At 58.6% G+C, this 17,952-nt stretch overlaps 6 protein-coding genes across 6 annotated transcripts in view; 2 read left to right on the forward strand and 4 right to left on the reverse strand.

The window, feature by feature from the left end:
* The window catches only part of PHACADRAFT_205257 (uncharacterized protein), a gene marked incomplete at its 3' end in the record, with an annotated part of 3,848 nt that extends 3,406 nt beyond the window's left edge, over positions 1–442 (reverse strand). The window contains exon 1 of the mRNA XM_007391591.1: positions 9–442. Within this exon, the coding sequence (XP_007391653.1) occupies positions 9–37 (29 nt within the window). The 5' untranslated portion in view covers positions 38–442. The remainder of the gene's footprint in view (positions 1–8) is intronic.
* A 1,741-nt stretch (positions 443–2,183) lies between these two features.
* On the reverse strand, positions 2,184–5,635 carry PHACADRAFT_87866 (uncharacterized protein; the record flags this gene model as incomplete). Its single annotated transcript, XM_007391592.1, has 5 exons — positions 2,184–2,525; positions 2,720–3,344; positions 3,397–3,541; positions 3,601–3,727; positions 4,643–5,635. The coding sequence occupies 5 exons, from the start codon at positions 5,633–5,635 to the stop codon at positions 2,184–2,186; spliced, it is 2,232 nt and encodes a 743-aa protein (XP_007391654.1).
* A 5,117-nt stretch (positions 5,636–10,752) lies between these two features.
* PHACADRAFT_249275 (uncharacterized protein) lies at positions 10,753–11,714 on the forward strand. Its single transcript, XM_007391593.1, has 2 exons — positions 10,753–11,422; positions 11,482–11,714. Exons 1-2 carry the CDS (start codon positions 10,780–10,782, stop codon positions 11,562–11,564), a joined length of 726 nt encoding a protein of 241 aa, XP_007391655.1. The 5' UTR covers positions 10,753–10,779; the 3' UTR covers positions 11,565–11,714.
* A 246-nt stretch (positions 11,715–11,960) lies between these two features.
* Positions 11,961–12,843, reverse strand: PHACADRAFT_249276 (uncharacterized protein). The gene has a single exon (XM_007391594.1). It carries the CDS (start codon positions 12,754–12,756, stop codon positions 12,019–12,021), a length of 738 nt encoding a protein of 245 aa, XP_007391656.1. The 5' UTR covers positions 12,757–12,843; the 3' UTR covers positions 11,961–12,018.
* Positions 12,844–13,618: 775 nt separating this feature from the next.
* On the reverse strand, positions 13,619–14,271 carry PHACADRAFT_249277 (uncharacterized protein; the record flags this gene model as incomplete). Its single annotated transcript, XM_007391595.1, has 1 exon — positions 13,619–14,271. A coding segment is annotated over one exon (649 nt), but the record flags the coding sequence as incomplete, so codon positions are not given.
* A 2,422-nt stretch (positions 14,272–16,693) lies between these two features.
* On the forward strand, positions 16,694–17,935 carry PHACADRAFT_157357 (uncharacterized protein; the record flags this gene model as incomplete). Its single annotated transcript, XM_007391596.1, has 4 exons — positions 16,694–16,816; positions 16,894–17,053; positions 17,110–17,535; positions 17,595–17,935. 4 exons carry the CDS (start codon positions 16,694–16,696, stop codon positions 17,933–17,935), a joined length of 1,050 nt encoding a protein of 349 aa, XP_007391658.1.
* Between the last annotated feature and the right edge of the window lie 17 nt (positions 17,936–17,952).

The following is a 17,952-nucleotide window of genomic DNA, read 5'->3' on the forward strand; positions in this document are numbered from 1 at the left end:
GGGAGGACCTAGCGTCTGGCACAGGCCATGCGTACATGTCCACATGGCGAGATGAAGATGAACTTAACCTTATTATGCTTACCGGCAGTGCCGCATCGAGCCGATTTCCAGCCTCCACCCATCTCGCGAACGAGTGCCAGGTATGTCGAACTACGAAGGGATTGCAGAAGAACACATGCCACAAGCCAGTTGCACAGGTCAGCGATGTCCCTGACAGATGTACCGCAGCGGGTAGAATCAATACAACTTGGGACCGCAAAACCAGATTCTGAGGCAAGCACAGGGACAATTAATACGGTTATAGATAGGGTTGGCTGCCATCATTCGTAATATGCTATACGCACGCATAATATCAGTTGGATAAAGACAGGAGCGTATCTGCGTCAGGGCAGGATGACAGTCCGTGTTCACCTGCAAACCCTCGGTTTCATGACCTTCGCGTACAGCTGTGCGAGACTAGACGACAGGGTCAGCGTGCAGGTGCGGATCGCGGTGCTTGGGATTGAGGTGCTGCCCGCGCCAGAGCTCGACCGGAGGAGTTGGAGAGTAGAGACGATTATAGGCTCGGTGATGAGCCGTTTCAGAGCGAGCTTGTGCGTGTCTTGTTGAATGGGACCTGGAGCGGCGTGAACGTAGTGTGGGGCTAATCTGAGGTCGTGATGGCGAAGGTCGAAGTAAGCCGAAGCGCTATAATATTGCCATGAAGAACGTAGCAAGCATGCCAATCATGCGCTGGGTAGACGGCAGCCACTGCATAGGACAACTGTGGGTTCGCTGGCGTAGAAGGCATCGAGGACAGTGGAGAATCGACAGATTTTGCCGGTTGTAAGTCATGCGAACAAGCCGTGTCCCAGAGACGCGTCAGGGGGTGCGACCTTGGAGCCAGCAAGCTGCTCAGTCCAAGAAAGTCTGACAGTTCGGGGCAACGTTCTATGGACACGCCGTCAGCACACGCATAGTGGTATATGGACAAGACAGACACACCGGGTCGTCACTCGATGGTAGGAGCCACAGTGGACGATCTGGTTATAACAGAAGGCACGACAAATACTACTTGAGATTATTTTGCTGAAACGCGTGTCCCTGAGCGTGGCATGGCTCGACGTAGAGATAGTACTGCATGGTGGCGGGGGGTTTCTGCAGCTGTGAGGATGAGCATGGGAAGAAGCGGTTCCTTGAACAACATCTGTTATTTTATGTACGTTGGCGGTGAGAACGGTGCTAGGACAGCGGACGGTGGCCTACAGTAGTGCACTCGGAGCAAGAAGACAGGAACGGCCGGCCGGTGGTGATGGCGGCTCCTGATAGCATTGATCGCCGTGCCGGCAGCCTCCGCTCTACTTAGGAGCTCGGGCACTGAAATGAAATCTCAACCGCTCCCTGCCAAACAAAACCAGTTGCTGTTGGCACCGAGTAATGTATCTACTGTTTGCTACTGCAAGATACAGTAACAGCTGTGTCTCACCATTTTTTACTTCTTGTCAAAGTGGGGGCCTTTGGCACGCAATATAGCAAGTCCACGCGCTCCAGGCGCAGTGTGCCTCCCTCTCGACCGCCGCCACGTCGCGCGCACATGCAAAGCCACTTGTCTCACGCACACACAAATCCGCATCAAAGTCACAGACAGGGCGTCGTCACTAAGATTGGAAAAAGAAAAAAGAAAACGCTAGTCTACGTCTCGAGAGCGTAATAGATGTAGGACAGAGTAAGCTACAACAGGTCGGACAGCGGTAGCAGCAGCAGCAGATACAGCAAAGAAGAAAGAGAGAGAGAGAGAGAACGAAAAATGAAAAATGAAAAAAGAAGGGCAGAGGGGGACGCGACCGGTGAAGCATTTGTTCGCCCGGCACGTCGCACAGGTTGTGCCGGGCCATCCAGAGCGGGGAACCAAAAAAAAAAAAGCATGAGAACAGCACGAAACAAGGAAAAACAAGCGCAGGAGAGAAAGGCCGAGGTATCGTGTGTATGTATCATGACGGCTAGCTAGGATAATAGTATGTGTGCGTGTATGCGTGATTGGTGTGTGCATGAGTGAGATGTGCAGGAAGATACGAGGCAAAAGAAAATGCTGGAAGGACGTCATGACACAAAACGACAACGAAAGGAACGACGAGAAAAAAAAAAAAGCGACAGACAGAACCCAGACCAAACACACCCAAAAAAAGCAAAAAACAGCAAAGCCTTCACCGCCGTTCCTCGCGCCGCTCCGGCACGACGGCAGCAGGCACAGGGCCCGCCCACAGGCCGAGCTGCGCCCAGAGGACGGCGGCGCTGATGACGAGCCAGCCCGCGTAGCCGACGCGCACGATGCTGTGGCGGCGCCGGAAGCCGAGCATCGCCGGGTGGAGCACCGCCGGCGGGCGCACCGGCACGAGGCGCGTCAGGAGAGCGTACAGCCACCAGAGAACCACCTGCGCGGGGGAGGCAGAGGCGTAAGCGCGGGACCTTTTTTTTTTTTGTGGCAACAAGAAACAAAGCGCGGCGATGAGATGGCAGGCGGGGGGCGCTGTCGCGGAAGGGCGGGACTCACCAGTTGGACCGCAGCTGGTCGATCCAGTGCACGACGAGCCGCAGGCGCAGGCGGGGCGAGCGTATGGGCAGCAGCTTGGCCTTTTCGTGTTCCGGGATCGGGAGGAGCTGTCGTCGACAAACGCGTACCGTCAGCACACCGGCCCTTCCCTTCCCAAACGAACGAACGGGCAGACGGCGCAAGACTCACCAACGCCATCCAGAACGAAAACCGCACGGCGTCGGCCGGCATCGGGACGTAGCTCTGGTGCAGGTGCTGCCCGACCCAGGGCGTGCCCTCGGTGAGCTCCTCGAGAAAGTCGCGGCACACCGTCATGAGCTCTGCGTTCGTCGCGCCCGTGCGTCTCGGCTCATGCGACGGCGGAGCCGCGCCACCGTGGTGGCCCGCCCTGGAGGAAGGCCCCGCGAAGGGCGCCGCAGAGTACCCACCCGGACCCGCAGCAGACGCGCCAGCCGAAGCCGAACCACCTGCCCCGCCGCCCGACGCGTGCGGCGCGTGCACAGGCGCAGGCGCGGCCGCCGCAATGTCCGCCGCATCCGCCTCCTCGTCGACGATGTCCTCGACGCGCTCGACGCGCCCGACGGTGTACCCGTCGAGCACGCCGCGCTCCATGATCCGGAAGCGGTACGTGCCCCACGTCTCGACGATGCTGCGCCCGTCGGGCAGCATCTGCACGTTCCGGATCTCGAGCATCGTCCCGTAGTCGTTCCCGGCGTCCGCGCCCGCACCCGCTGCCGCCGCCGCGCGTGGCCGGGGGATCATCCCGAACGACGGGTGCGGCGTCGCGAGGCAGCGCCGGAGCATGAGGCGGAATCTGCGGAGGGATGTCAGCGTGAGTGGGTGCGCAGGAGCAGAGGGGGACGTACCGCGGCTCGAAGAGGTGCAACATCGTCGGCATGCCGGGGAAACTCAGCTGCGCGTCGAGGATGGGCGTGTCGAGGCGCGCGTCACGTTCCTCGGCCTCGATCGTCGCGCCGCGTTCGTCGTACTGCGTCGGGAACGCTTTCAAAACTGGTCATCACGGCCCAGAAATCAGCCAGGTGAAACTTATCGCGCGCGAAAAGACTTACTAAGCGAGAGGACGACCTTGTTGCACGGGTGATCCTGGAAGTACGCATATCCGGGCAGCGTCTGGCGACATATCGGGCACGCGCTGCTGTGGTCCATCGTGCGGTGCAGACACCGTGCGCAAAACGTCTGTAAAAAGAAAAAAGACAATGACGCAAACCGCCTCCGTCAGCATGCATGCCGTGCGGGGGGGAAAAAAGGCAGACGCCACAGTGCGCAGGCGAGACAGAAGCCGTCCCAGCAAGCGTCGCGCAGCCGAACAGGGGCGTGGGGCCCAGAAAATGTCCGTCGCGCTCCCCGATCCAGACGAGGCCACACGCCTTCGTCCAGCACTTTCTAGATCCCAAGCCAGGCGGCGAGTTCTTTTCGCCGCGCGCGATCTCGAGCCCCATCGCCTGCGCCTGCGCCTGTCCAGCCCAGCCCCCAATCTCAGCCCAGATCCCCGCGCCTCCAATCTCAGCAAACCGCGCCCCAAAGCGAGCAGCAGAAGCACGGCTGCAATCGGCCCTCTGCGTATATGTGTGTGAGAGAGAGCGCGCGCGCGCTCCGCTCGTGCGAGGTTGGGCTGGGTTTGGGCTGGTGGTGGGTGGTGCTAGTCCGGATGCGGAGACAAGCACGCCTGGGATGGCATGCCAGGAGCAGAAAACGGGAGCAGGGGCTGCCCGGACGGGACAGGGTGGCAAGGAGGCGGCGCGATCGTGGCCCTGGCGCGCGCGTGCGCAAGCGGTGTAGAGACGGAGCCGCAGCAAGCTTTGCTGGGGGATTTTTGGAAAGACAGTAGCTGTTCCCCCCACGGCGGAGCTTGCTGAGGAGGGAAAGACAGTAGCCGTCCACGGCGGAGCTTGCTGCGCGGAGGCCGTGCAGTGCCCGCGACGACGTAAAAGCGGCGGCATCAAATGAAAAAAAAGCGGAGATGGGCGACGAAAAGGCAAGGGGCGTGTGAAACAGGGGGGACGAGCGTGGCGACGGGCGACGTAAAACCAGCCAGGGAGCGCAAAGAAAAAAAAGGCAAACGCAGAGCAGAAAAAAGACAGAAGGACTCACATGCTGACACGGCGTCGTGACCGGCTGCCACAGCAGCGCGAAGCATATCTCGCACGTCAGCTCCGCGAGGAGCTCCTTCTCGAACGTGGGTGCGCCGCGGCCGTCGCGCGGCGGCGTCGTGTGCCTCGGGGCGCGCACGTCGCTGTGGCGCACGAGCCGGCGTCGCTTGCGCGGCCTGCCGGGGCCTGACGGCGTGTGCGGTCTGCGCAGGGAGGACGGACGTGCGGCAGGCTGCTGCAGCCTGCCCTCCGCCTCGGTCCCGCTGGCGCCTTCTTCGTCCTCGTCTTCGTCGTCTGTTCTGTCGTCCGGCGCCACGCCGCCGCCGCCGCCGATCACGGCCTCCTCTTCTTGCTCCTCCCCATCTCCGTACGCGCGCCGGACAAGTGCGACCGCCTTTTGGACGAGCACGTCCGCGCGATGCCCCGGGTCCCGTGTCCCGTCGTCACCACCACCACCGCCATGGTTGTCCCCTGCATCCGCGTCCGGCGGCGCAGGGACAAAGCCGACGCGCGCCTCCGGGTGCACGAACGTGCTCACCTCGCCCGCGCGGAGCGTGCGCCCGGTGCGGGACGGACATGTCGGGAGCGGGCACGGGCGCGCCACGCCTGTGACGGGCGGCAGCGCCGCAGCGGGGGTGGGCAGCGCGGACAGGTGTGCCGCGCAGAGCGTGTGGCCGCAGCGGAGCGTCGTGGGCTGCTCGAGGAGCGCCTCGGTGGGCGCGAGCGCGGCGGCACGCGAGGACGAGGACGAGGCGCGCTCGTATACGCACAGGGGGCAGCGCAGCAGTGGGAGCAGGGTGGCGGGATCGAGGGTGGAGAAGGCGTCGGTGTCGTGTGGGGAAGGCGCCGTGGACGGCGGAGGTGGCAATGATAGTGATGTGGAGGCAGTGTTGGAAGACGCCGAGGACAAAGGAATTAAGCGTGAATTTGAAGTAGCGGCATGCGGGCGCGCAATGGACGAGGGCTGCGCATGCGGGGGGCCTTCTGTTGTCATGGTGGGTGTGAAATGGGGGCGAGAATGATGTGAGCTTGAGCTTAAGCTTGAAGATTGGATATTTGAGCCGTCGGGTGATGGGGACGCGGAAGACGATGTGATATGGGCAGGCCGGGGTCCATCGGCGTCGGGGGTGGGCAGAGTACGGTTCTCTTCGGGCAGAGCGGCCTCTGAGTGTGCGGAAGCAACAGCTGGGTGCATCGCGGATGGTGAAGAGGAGGGGGTCGAAGGCGGATGTCGAACCGGGCGTGGAGGCTGGGTCGAGGCTGGATTTGAAGGAGGGAAGGCGGAAGAAGATCCTCGAGGTGGAGAGGAGGATCGCACGGTGGATGGTCTCGAGGAATCGAACGGGGGGCGAGGAGCAGAGCCAGCGGCGGCAAAGGTCTCTGCTTCCCGCGTTGCTCGCGAACGGCTGTCGAAAGCGTCCGCAGTGCGAGCAGCTTCGTCGTGCACCACCATGGCGAGAGCTGCTCGGCCGGGGTGCGCATGTTCGCGTTGGACGTCGACGGAGGAGTTCTGGGCTGGCGGGTACTGGACGGACAAGTGCTCGGGAGGGACGCCCAGAAGAAGGCTGAGTGAGCGCGGGGAAGGTCGCGACGATCGATGTGTGCTGGGCTGGACGGAATGTTGTGTGGATCGGGGAGCGGCGGACGATGGGCAGGTACCGTGCCTGCTATCCATCGTCTTCTGAGCGGGTGCAATGGCGGGGCGAGGGTCGGAGTCGTGCATGGTGTGGGCAGAGGCTTTGCGGGGGGCATCAGCTGAGAGAAAGATATAGGAAGGATGTTAGAGCGCACCTAGGGTGTGGTCATGATCATCGTGGACAGAGGCTGTGGGGGCAGAGGAGAGCTGCCGGGAGCTGCTGGATGAGGTCGGCGTCCGATGGGCAGCGGAAGATGCCTGGGCTGGATCGACGCGACCGGACTCCTCCCGTGCCTTGCCCTTTCCTTTCCCGTCTCTGTCCATCCTTTGCATCGCTGCCTGAGTCCTCTTTCACCGACGACTCTGCGTCACCCAGCGGCTGTGCCCGAAAAAAAAAAAAAAGGAGGAAGGAAGTGCGACTAGAGACGGAGTATCATGCCAACCCGACTCTGAGAGCGAGGCATGCGCACCAACGGAGGTGGGCGGACAGACGTATATGGGACGACCTCCGGGGTGACTGACGGAGGAAAGCCGTTCCCACAACCGTAAACAAATGAAACGCGCGATGGATCGACCATGCCACGTGGCCGCTGCCGCCAGCTCGATCGTTTCCTTACGCAATGACAAGTGACGCACACGCTTCCGAACAGCGTTCCATCGGTCCCGCGAGCCCCTCCCTGCCCATTTTTTCGAGCGGAAAGGCTGCCCATGGACGACACGCACACGCCCGCTTGCGGCCCATAGTTACGCCAGGAGCGCTGCCACGCACACACCGCTGACGCATCTCGACACCGTACGTTCCCGTCATACACGGGCATTGCCCGACGCTACGCCTCTTCTAGCACCCAAGATTCCGCCCGTCGGCCCACTCGACTCCGCTTGACAACCCGACGAGCGTGCACGCGCCCAACGACTGCCATGACGGGCCCCTCTCGCACTCGCCATCGCGCCTCGCACGCACGTCTCGCCGCAACGTCCCAGCGAGGCGCCACACCGTCACGCGCGCGCCCCAGCGTGGACGCCCTGCGAGATCCCGCCGGTTGGGATCGTATCGCGCCTCGTGGCGAGATCTGTTCCCTCGACCGCTCTCACGCCCCCCCCCCCTGCGCATGACGCCGGTGGATGCCCTGCGTTCGGCCTGCACAGCCCCCGGACACACAGACGCCAGCCTGGGAGCTCGGACATCAGGCTAGCGTGCCCGGACCTCGAATTTGAACGGCCTTTTGTCCGTCCGTGCCTTCTCTCTCTCCAGCCCATTCACCTCAGTTGCACGCTCCGTGTGCATCTCCAGCCTGCATGCAGCCCGTCTGCCGCCGCTCCCTCCGCGTTCCCATGTCCGTCTGTCAGCAAGCGAGCAAAACGCACATCTTTGAACCTTTGCTCAATCTCACCTGCAATCTCCCCCGCAAGACTGACGGCCCAATAGATCTCGAGCGTGCACAGCATCAATCAGCCGCAGATAGGCTCACGAAATGCATCATCAGCTGGCCCGCAACGTACGTCTGAACTCCGTTGTTCGCCCCCGGCCTTGCAAGCGTAAAGTGGTTTCTTATCTGCGGCTGAGCGCTGCGATAACCTGGGTCATGCGATGTTGCGGCGGCCCGTGTGCATGGAACTTGCTAGGGCCCTCGCTATATGTTTGGTGACCGTCGGTCATTTCGTGTCGAGGACCGGATGCATTGCGTGCATGCAAAGCTGCAGAACAGGCCAATGCGCAAGCAACTCCGTTCAACGGGTACGTCTCTGACCTCGTTGCATTCGTCCAAGTACTGTACCATCATTGGCATCGAATACTCTCAACTGGACGACGTCGTACCACTGATAGCGCTAAACTCCAGCACGTCGTGGAATCTTGGCAAGGAAGACATGGCACCAAACAAATATATCCGCTTTCGACTCGTCCTACCTCAGAGCTCTCCAGGCCCGTTACATTCGCTCCGTACGCCTCCGATCACCGCACACGAGCTTACGACCCTTCCTCGAAAAACGCCTCAGTTTCCTCGCGCCACTAAACTTGCTTATGTCACAATACAAGCCACCGTTTCTCCGTGCTCCACCCGCGTCATACATGACTCCAGCGCATCGCGCACACCTGTCCAGGACGCTGGCGACGAACAGTCTGTTTTGATCCGCCACACGCAGAGCACACGACAGAACTTCCTTTCCCGGACACATGTCTGATAATTATATGTCAGCGGAACTGGGGGTCCACGCCTCCGGGTGCGTGGCGCCGGTGCCGCGCTTGGCTACGCGTGCCGTCCTTTTTCTCTCTTTTCTCTTCTTCTTCCAATCTCGAGTCGTGTCTCTCCTCCTCTCTGCGATACCAAGGGAAGCCATTGCAGACGAGCTGGCGGTCTGCGGGTCTCGTAACAGTACCAGGAGCGGCGTGACTGCTTCCTTCGTGCGCCGGTTTCGCCATGCCGTTCCTCAGGCGGCGGCACCTCTGGCCTCCAAGCCCCACGCAAACACACAACAACACACATCGCCGCCACTGCGTCTCCGGCAGGGCCGTGCCACCCCGGATGCGGCTCCCCAGGTGGGCGTGGAGTCTCGCGGGAGCGAAAAACTTGAGGCGGGCCGAGGTGTCGAGATGTGTGTACCCATGCTGAGTGGTCGGACGCGGCGGTGTGGCAAGTTTTGTTCAAGATGGTGCTCGCTCGCTCACCGACCTTTCGGTTTGCCCTTCGTGACGAGTTCCGACAATTTCGGTGAATGGTGGGTAAAACTCGGACACGTCTGAACGACTACTACACAGCGCACTATGCTCTGGTCGCTCTGGCTCGCACGCACGAATGACGATTCGGTCGACGCCGACGCTCACGGCCGATGCCCCGAGCGTGGCTCCGTCTCAGACTTCGATCACAATTCTCGTTTCTTTCGTCGCGTATGATTCTCTGCGGAATGACACAGCAGATTGTTGCGGCGCCATCTCATTGTCGATACGACAGTTTCTATCGTCATTCGTCTCCTCGCTTTAGGCTATCTCTATAACGCGCAACGCAAAAGAACATTGGACTGCGCGGCATTAATGCTGCCAGATAGTAATTTTCCGAGCGGCGCACGTACATGTCGCGGTGCGAATAACAGACCGTATGCTTCGGGTTCCCATTGCCGGGATCTTGGATCAGCCCCGCCTACTGTAACCAAGTCCGATCTGCAACCAGACCACCCCCCATTGTCTCCCAGCTCAGCCCAAATGATGGTGCGCCGAAACATGTGATGTGCCGATGCAAAGCCTGCCTAATGAGTGGGCAGCGTGCATGCCAGGAAGAAAAAGAAAGTCTCCAGGCAACCATAGTACTTGCCTTTTTCGGGAAGAAAGGCTTCCCGGGTTGACGGCGCACAATAGCAAAAGCGCCCGTTGCAGCTCACACCTGCTTGACTACGACCTGTTGTTCTCGCCGTTTTCTTGGACTGTCCGCCTGTCGTCTGTAACGGTCTGTTATACGTGACTCATGGCAGAGTACATTTAAGGGTGGGCCTGGTGACTTTGTGCTCGGTGCGCCGGTTCGCCACCTACTATCTTCCCCGACTCATCCGTCCAGCAGGCCCTCCGTCAGAGCTACAGCGTAGCTCAAGCAACTCGCCAACGACGACTCCACGCCATGCCGTGCTTTCCATTTCTGTGCAGTGCTGACAAGGAAGAGCCTGGGCCGCCCATGTGGGCGCGGGGCTACGTCTCGAGCTGGGACCACGGCGGCCCGCACGAGCCCCACCACCGGACAGTCCAGCCTGGTCGGCCTGTGTTGCGCGAAGATTCCAGGAGTCACACGAGAAAGTACAACACGGGTGTCGATCGTGCGTATGTGCGCTCGCTCCCTCGACGCTCTGACTGACGCGTTGCCGCAGCATCGATACCTTCCGCGCGAGGGCTGCAGGACGGCCGGGCCGCCGTAGCAAACCAACCCGTGTCGTGGACGCCCGTGAATCCCGCGTCGAGCCGCGGCTTCGTTGGGGCTACGCCGAGCGGGGAGAAGGTGTGGGCGTTCGAGAACCCGGCTGGCGAGCTCGCGCCAAGTCTGGCGACGCATGTGCAGTGGACGAATGGCGGTGCGTCTACGATCACGACGCCTGGTGCTCGGCAAGCTGCTCTGCCTGACGCCATACCGCCGGCGACACCCATCGTTCAGCCTGCGTTCGTCCCCGGCGCTTTCAGCCCCGCCATATTCCCCGCCCCGCATCTTCAGCAGGGGCCTCCACACAACGCCCCAATGATGCCCGTGGGCAACGACGTCACATTTTCGCAGCGCTTGGGCCCTGGACCTGTCATGAACGGCGTCCCAAATCCTAATCACCCTAATGCGATCTGGGTGGACCATCCAACACCAGGCCGGGACTTCCAGTCGGGGCAGCCTGTGCCCTCAGGCGTGCGAGCGGTCTTCACGCCCATGGCTGTCCCACTCCCGCTGGGGGTCAGCAACACTACTCCCGCCCAGACATTCTCGGCCCCGTACTGGACGGCTGCCACTCCCCTGGCAACTCTTTCAGTCGCCACACCCGCAATGACACCCGCCGCATTCCCCACGAGCGTCGCAACGCCCGTCATCTCCGCCGTGCCCGCCGCGACGCCTGCCTGGCCCACCATGACGTCCCCGGGCAGCTGGCCCTCGCCGCCCGAGTGGCTGTGGCAGAGCGCGCCGGGGGTCGCGCTGATCCCGACGCTGGGGCTGAACCCGGTCGAGCCGTCGTACCCGCACCTCAAGTGGGACGTCGCGCACATGCCGGCGGCGGCGACGGTGAAGCACGTCACGGGCCGCGTGCTCGTGAAGCCGATCACGCCGAAGGAGTTCCGCCAGCCGGCGCTGTACCCGCCGCACCTCGACGTGCACGTCACGCTCGGCAACGTGCCCGTGGCGGCCGCGGTGCACGCGCGCTGGGGCCCGATCGTCGTGCGCTGCAACGCCAAGGGCGACGTCTCGGTTGGAGACGTGCTCGACGGCGTGTACGCGTACTTTCAGCAGCCGCTATACTTCGAGGACATGTGTGCGTTCGAGAATTGGCTCGGGAAGGGCGGGGACCCGAATTACGAGGCACTCTTGGATGCGTTCCGGCAACGAGTCAAGAACTCGGACAACTTGTCGGCGGTTGAATGGAACCAAGGCTTCAAGCGCATCGATATGCTTGGTGATAACAGGAGGTGGTGCGGTAAGTTGTCGATGCTTCGTCTCGCTTGGACCAGATGCTGACCACCTACGTTTCTACAGGGCTATACCGTGTCCCGCCATCAGTTCCAGGTGACCAGACAGTGAGCTTCAATCTATACCTTTTGCAAGCAAGACGTGCTTGAAACTGGCATAAATCTCCCATACGACCTTGGTTTGGCCCTAGTCAATAGTTTCCATGTTTCTCGACATATACGGACCCCTGCCTGGGATTATCAACGATCGGACACGACGCTGATGTACTTACGACTTTTCCTTACTCAATCTGTAGCTTTACTTGCAATTAGTACGATGATATTGTCTCTTATACTTGCGGGCGCTGCAGCCTGAATGCCACAAAGCTGCTCGGCATGCAGCAGCGCTCGCAAACATATTGGGCTTCAGACCTTTTCAAAATTCTTCCTTACACTCATGGTCGCATCTACAGAATCAACGTGTCTCCGGGTGGGCACGAAGGCGACCAGCGAAATGTCGTGATGACTACCTGCACCTTCCTTGCCAGCTTTGCATATATGCTAGCATCTTTTGCATCATATTGATCATAGTTTCCGAGCCAAGCATTGCTACGCAAACACTACATTACCGCAGTCGCAGTATATCCTGAATGTTATACAAAAGTAAAGGTCCACTGTCTAATTGTGTGACGAGAGTTTGGCTGTCAGAAAGAAATCGAATCTCCATGACAGCATCTTGATCTCCACCAACCTCGAGCTGCGCGAGAAATGCTGCGGATTTTGTATCGTAAGCTTCAAGAGGTTCGAAGTAGGGGCGCAAAACAAGGCAGTCCCCATTTGGAGAATACGCTGCACGATTTGCCCTCTCTGGTAAGTTGTAGGCGCGACGTGGCTGGCCCGTCCGTGAGTCATAGGTAGGAGTGGCTCCGTCCAAACTACAATTCACCAACACCTCGGCGCCGTCTGGAGAGAATGTCGCGACATATGAAAGGTTTTCTGAGTGTTTGATTGTGAGAAGGTCTTCGCCAGTCACCGCGCTCCAGATCTTTATCTCATTTGACCCCGATCCAGCAGTGGTGACTAAACGATCTCCTTGATGAGAGACCGACCAGAAAATTTCCGTGCCCACATGATGTTGTAATGTAGCAATGTGCGTATACGTGTGTAGGTCGTAGATGAGGCAAGACTTCCTTTTTTGGGCGCAAAGACGTGAGCTATCCGCGGAGATGGCGAACTCGAATATTTCTTCGTCAAAGCTGAAAGTATGCAGGCACTCTCCAGTCGTTGCATTCCAAACCTTCACGTATTTGCCTTTAACAGGATGAGTAGCAATGAGCGCGCCATTAGGAGCATATGTGACCATCGTGATCGGACCGCCGTGCCCTTCCAGACGTAGAAGTACTCGACCATCTTGAATATTCCAGACAATTGCAGCCTTGTCCTTCGACCCTGAGACAAGAGTATGATCGATAGGGGAGAATGAGAGGGAAGAGACCTGATCTGTATGACCCTGATGGTGTAGACGTTGAACCAGTAGACCATCGGATAGTCGCCAGACAAGGATGTCGTTACCCTCGAACGATGCTGCCAGAAGCTTGCCATCAGCGGAGGAAGCGAAGCATCTGCAACGACTAGATGGATTCTGAGAGTCGAAGAAGGCCAGCCGCTTCGTTTTCAAGGGTCGCGTCTCCGCTTTCGTGGGGCCAGTGAAGACCCGTCCGTCTTCCGAGCGACCGGCACCATCTAAGGTTACGCCCGACCATATCGCGCGATCGGGAGCGGTGATGGTACGACGAGCGAAAGTGCGATTGTGCTCATGGGAGATCACGTCTTCCATGCAGAGTGAGCCAACTTCCCGACAGGTCATTGTGCTTAGATACAGCTGTGCGGAGAAGATGACAAACTTACGCGTGCCGTCGATCTCCACCGGAGGCTGCATTTGACGAAGGTGGCTCGCAAAGTCGATCACCACTTTACCACCCTGAATAAAAATGAGTCTGCGCTCTTATCGGACACTCATCAGGATACGTACAATAATACTTTCGACGTCGTCATCACTTGCAATGGCAGTCTCGGCGTCGGTAGTCTGTTGCCACGGATCTCTAAGCGCCGCGACATGACGAACTAAGCAGCTAGGTGGACGTACCTCGAAGATGTAGTCGAGAAGGATGTCCAGTAGATCATAGGCCTCTCTCTGATATCTCATTAGTCCATGTCCTTCTTGATGCACTATAGCGCTACACGTACTTCGCCTTCGAGCTCCGGAGCGCTCGTTTCGTCAACACCCCCCACCTCCTGTGTCACAACCCCACCTCCTGAAGCACCTTTCGCATCTCCCGGGTCGGGAAGCTGATGGTATCCCGCACCCGCGACGATCTTCTTCAGGAACCCAAACCGCCTTCGCATCTTGAGACGCCTCACGAAGACGCTCTGGTCTCTCTTCGTCTCCACTGGACGGGGAATGGACGTGTCCTCCAAGTATTCGCCTTGTCGTTGCATCGTCGGGCCAGTCATGGAGCTTGTGTGTGATGTGCCCATGTCCAGCCCTGCGACGCCACCAACTTGGCCTTCAAGCGAGACACTGGAACTCGTGCTCGTGTTACTGAAGGCAGCCGCCGTCCAGTCGGCCTCGGTCTTGACCCAACCGTGGACCACAACAATGGCCTCCGGCTTGATGTCCTGGCCAAGGACGCCCTTGACATATGCGTACCATTTGTCGTGGTTCCTAATAATGTACTTTTTCAGGACTAAGTTGTCGAATATCGATTCGGCGTACGCCTGGCTCTTCAACGCAAGCACCGCGCCTTGTGCCGCTTTGCACGTGTATTCGGTGCTGAGACCCACGGAGACGTTGGTACCAGCCGATCTGCAGACCATCAGTAGGATGCATCAATCGGACAAGCGAGTGCACTTACACGTCTGCCGAGGCATGTATCTGCCTGCTCTCAACTCCATGGCTACGATAGTGGATGGGAAGAAGCGGGCGACGCCTGCGATCGATCTGGAGTACATGCGGGGGGAGAGGCTCTATATCCTCGAATGGCGTTGGCCAGAACGTGACCTTCTTCTCGGGCGCGGAGGTGTCGAGGTTGAATAATCTGATGAATGCGCCCCTGTGTACGAAACCGACATCCCCGATCTGCGGCTCGCCCGACTCATGTGGCTCTGGGTACCAGAGGGCGTGTCCCTCGTGAAGCGTCGCAAGGCTAGACGAATAAATTTCATCTGGAGCAGACGGTGGACGATAGAGGAGGAACATAAGCAACGAGAGAAGCGGTGTGTGTCAGTCTGAGAGCAGCTATGATGGGGCAGAGCGAGCTGGTATGCGCAAGCGATGGGATCGATGGCGGGGAGAATTCCGGCGCCACGAGCCTGATGGTTTCGCACGGGAAAGTTGGACGCCCGAACTGTAAGTCGACAAGCAGTTCGTGCTCCATATGTCGGCCATAAGCTGCCAGCTCCAGCATCGTACCTCCGGGCAGCAGCAGCGTGATGGAGTAACTGCTGTTAGAAGCTAGCTGACAGACAGTCGGGGCATCTGCGTCAGCAGAATATTTGCTGCGACTGACACCGCTTTCCATCTACGCTGTTAAAAAAAACCCATCTAACAGATTTTTCCTGTCAGTAATCATTAATCTTTCCGGGGACAAACTAGTGGAACGCACCGCGCAGCCGTTGAGCGCTCGACTCATGGCAACGTCGCCGATGCAGCTGCAGCCAGCCCAGCTGTCATCCTGCGACAACCACTCTGACAGTTGCTACTGACTGCATCTGCCCCCTATTTGAAAAAATGCAGATATTTTATGCCTGTTGTCGCTTGCGGCGAAGGGAAGGGTGGTTACACTCACCTACAACGTTACAGATTAAAATCTGCACGACAAATGTGCGCGTCCGAGCGCACCCACAGGGTACTAGTTTTCTTTTGGCAGAGCTTGGCTAAAGCTGGCCAAACAAGAAGCCACTTTTTTTCTTCCAAATTTTATATGGTTCCGGCGTCTCTTGTGTCACGTGCTGATGGTGATCTATTTATTATTTATTTTTCATCTCACATGTAATGTAGACTTTCGACTTTCCTCATCACTCCCCTACTTCTGCTGATAATGGTCTCCAGGTTTACTATCCGCTTTGCTCCTCTTGACGGCAAAGACCACACTGCCATAGCTTACTATGCTCACTGGTCATAGTCGACTAGCGGCGCTACTAGTAGCGATTTGCAATTACCTTGCTTGTCAAGGTATCTGGAACTACGACAATTAATTTGAAATTCACCCCCGAACTCACCGGGGCTTGCCGAAGCTGCGTGATGCTAACTTCCCAAGATGGCATGGTAGGTCACAGACCGGTCATGTCACCGCACTCCTGGACGACCGAGGACATGCAATCTTGACCTACTTCCTGGAAAATGAGTGTCATGGGACGCTTTGAACATGCCATAATCGAAGTGCTGCAGAGGCCTTATCAAGGCCCTGGCAGACGCATCGTGGTATAATATTTCATTACTATGGTTCTCGCCCAACCGGAAACAGCTCTACACGGCCCCCGTTGCACTAGATGCGAGGCTCCCACCGTGCATCATTCAGGTACACATGAGCCTCTCAAAATTATTCCTACATTATGTACAAAACATTCAGCAGAAACAACGCCGGCCTCTTGTGCTACTGCACATGCAGCATAGCAGAGCATCAATACAAGGGCATGTGTCCCAACTACCACATCTTCACATGCCGCCCACCCATATAGTACTGTATCTAGATATTCTTAGAAGACTTATATTATTCCCCTTCTGTGCATGAACTTTGAAGTAGTCTTAGGACCGTTATAATCACAACTTGAAAGCTCTGTTCATAGGCACAGAATAATCATACGTCACCTCTGCTTATTTCTGCTTATTTCTGATATTCATCATATTCAGAGAATGTCCCAAGATTTATTGAGATCTATTACATGATGGCCGCCAGACAAGCAACACAGGGTGGTAAGCGCAGTTTTTTTCTTGAGAAAACTCAGGCAAAAGCAGCTAAACAAGGCCCCGTTATTCCTCGATTCTACGCCGATGCAAACTGAAGAGAAACTGGTGCAAAACCAGCCAAAACGGTCTAAAACACAGTAAAACTGGCGGAAAACTGAGTTTTGCCTTCGGTTTTTTTCAAGTGAAAACCGGAGAAAGTTGGGGCCTTGTTCAATCAGTTTTTGGCCAATTTTACGCCGGAAAAAAGCGCGCTTACCACCCAGTGCAAGTGGCTGCCACCAAAGGGGCGCTTCACGAGTCTTGCTTGATCTTTCTTCAACTCTCGACCACGATGACCGACACCCTCGCCGTCACCGCGCCCGCCGATTTCCACGTCCACCTTCGCCAGGGTACCTTTGCCGAGCTCGTCACGACGCATGTCAGAGAGGGGGGCTTCGGCCTCGCGTACGTGATGGTGCGCACGACGGCACTCTCGCCTCAGTCTGCAAACGCTCATGCAAACACTGCTCGTCGTCCGCCCTCAAACGCCAGCCGAATCTGGTGCCGCCAATTAAGACCACCGAGGAGGCACTACTGTACAAGGCGCAGCTGCAGACGATCGATCCCGCCGTGGAGTACATGATGACCCTCTATCTCTCACCGGAACTGACGCCCCTGGAGATTCGGAAGGCCAAGGCGGCTGGTGTTTATGGTGCGCCGCTTGTCTTCTCCATTGCCTATACTATCTGAACAACGAGTCATGTGAAGGTGTAAAATCGTATCCACGCGGCGTGACGACCAACTCCGAGGGCGGCATCGAGTCCTACGAGGCGTACTACCCCATCTTCGAAGCGATGCAAGACGTCGATATGGTGCTCAACCTGCACGGCGAGGTCCCATCCTCGTCCTCCCCCTCTTCAAACACGTGCGTGCTCAACGCGGAGCCACGGTTCCTCCCGCACCTGCGCGCGCTGCACGCGGCGTTCCCGCGCCTGCGCATCGTGCTCGAGCACGCGACGACGCGCGCCGCGGTCGAGTGCGTGCGTGCGCTCGGTGACACCGTCGCGTGTACGATCACCGCACACCACCTCGCGCTCACCGTCGACGACTGGGCCGGCCAAAGTTGGGGCTTCTGCAAGCCTGTCGCCAAGTACCCGGACGACCGCGAGGCGCTGCGCGAGGTCATCCGCGAAGGTGCGTCCTCCGCCTCCTTTTAGATTCTCCTGGGGGTATCCAATGATAATGGATGGAAGGTCATCCGCGCTTCTTCCTCGGCTCGGACTCGGCGCCGCACCCGCCGCACAAAAAGTCGACTGCGACGCCAAGCTCGCCGTGCGCCGCGGGCATCTACACATCGCCCGTCCTGCTTCCTCTCGTGGCGCACCTACTCGAGTCATTTGGCGCGCTAGACCAGCTCGAGGGCTTCGTGAGCACGCATGGCCGCGCGTTCTATCGAAGGCCGGCGCGCGAGGGCGAGAGTGTCGTCCTGAGGCGCTCGAAGACGAAGGTGCCGGAGGTGTGGGCGCAGGGAGAGGACAGCGTCGTGCCGTTCTGGGCTGGGAAAGAACTGGACTGGGAGATTGTAAAGGAATGAGTGTGCAGATACGGGGT

The sequence above is a fragment of the Phanerochaete carnosa genome (genome assembly GCF_000300595.1).
Source record: "Phanerochaete carnosa HHB-10118-sp unplaced genomic scaffold PHACAscaffold_2, whole genome shotgun sequence".
Taxonomy (NCBI): domain Eukaryota; kingdom Fungi; phylum Basidiomycota; class Agaricomycetes; order Polyporales; family Phanerochaetaceae; genus Phanerochaete; species Phanerochaete carnosa.

Bases quoted from the DNA above. Each gene is read 5' to 3' on its own strand.
- PHACADRAFT_249275 (XM_007391593.1), top strand. From the start codon at position 10,780: ATGACACCCGCCGCATTCCCCACGAGCGTCGCAACGCCCGTCATCTCC. The intron at 11,423-11,481 runs GTAAGTTGTCGA...ACGTTTCTACAG, and splicing joins TGATAACAGGAGGTGGTGCG to GGCTATACCGTGTCCCGCCA.
- PHACADRAFT_249276 (XM_007391594.1), bottom strand. From the start codon at position 12,756: ATGGTCACATATGCTCCTAATGGCGCGCTCATTGCTACTCATCCTGTT.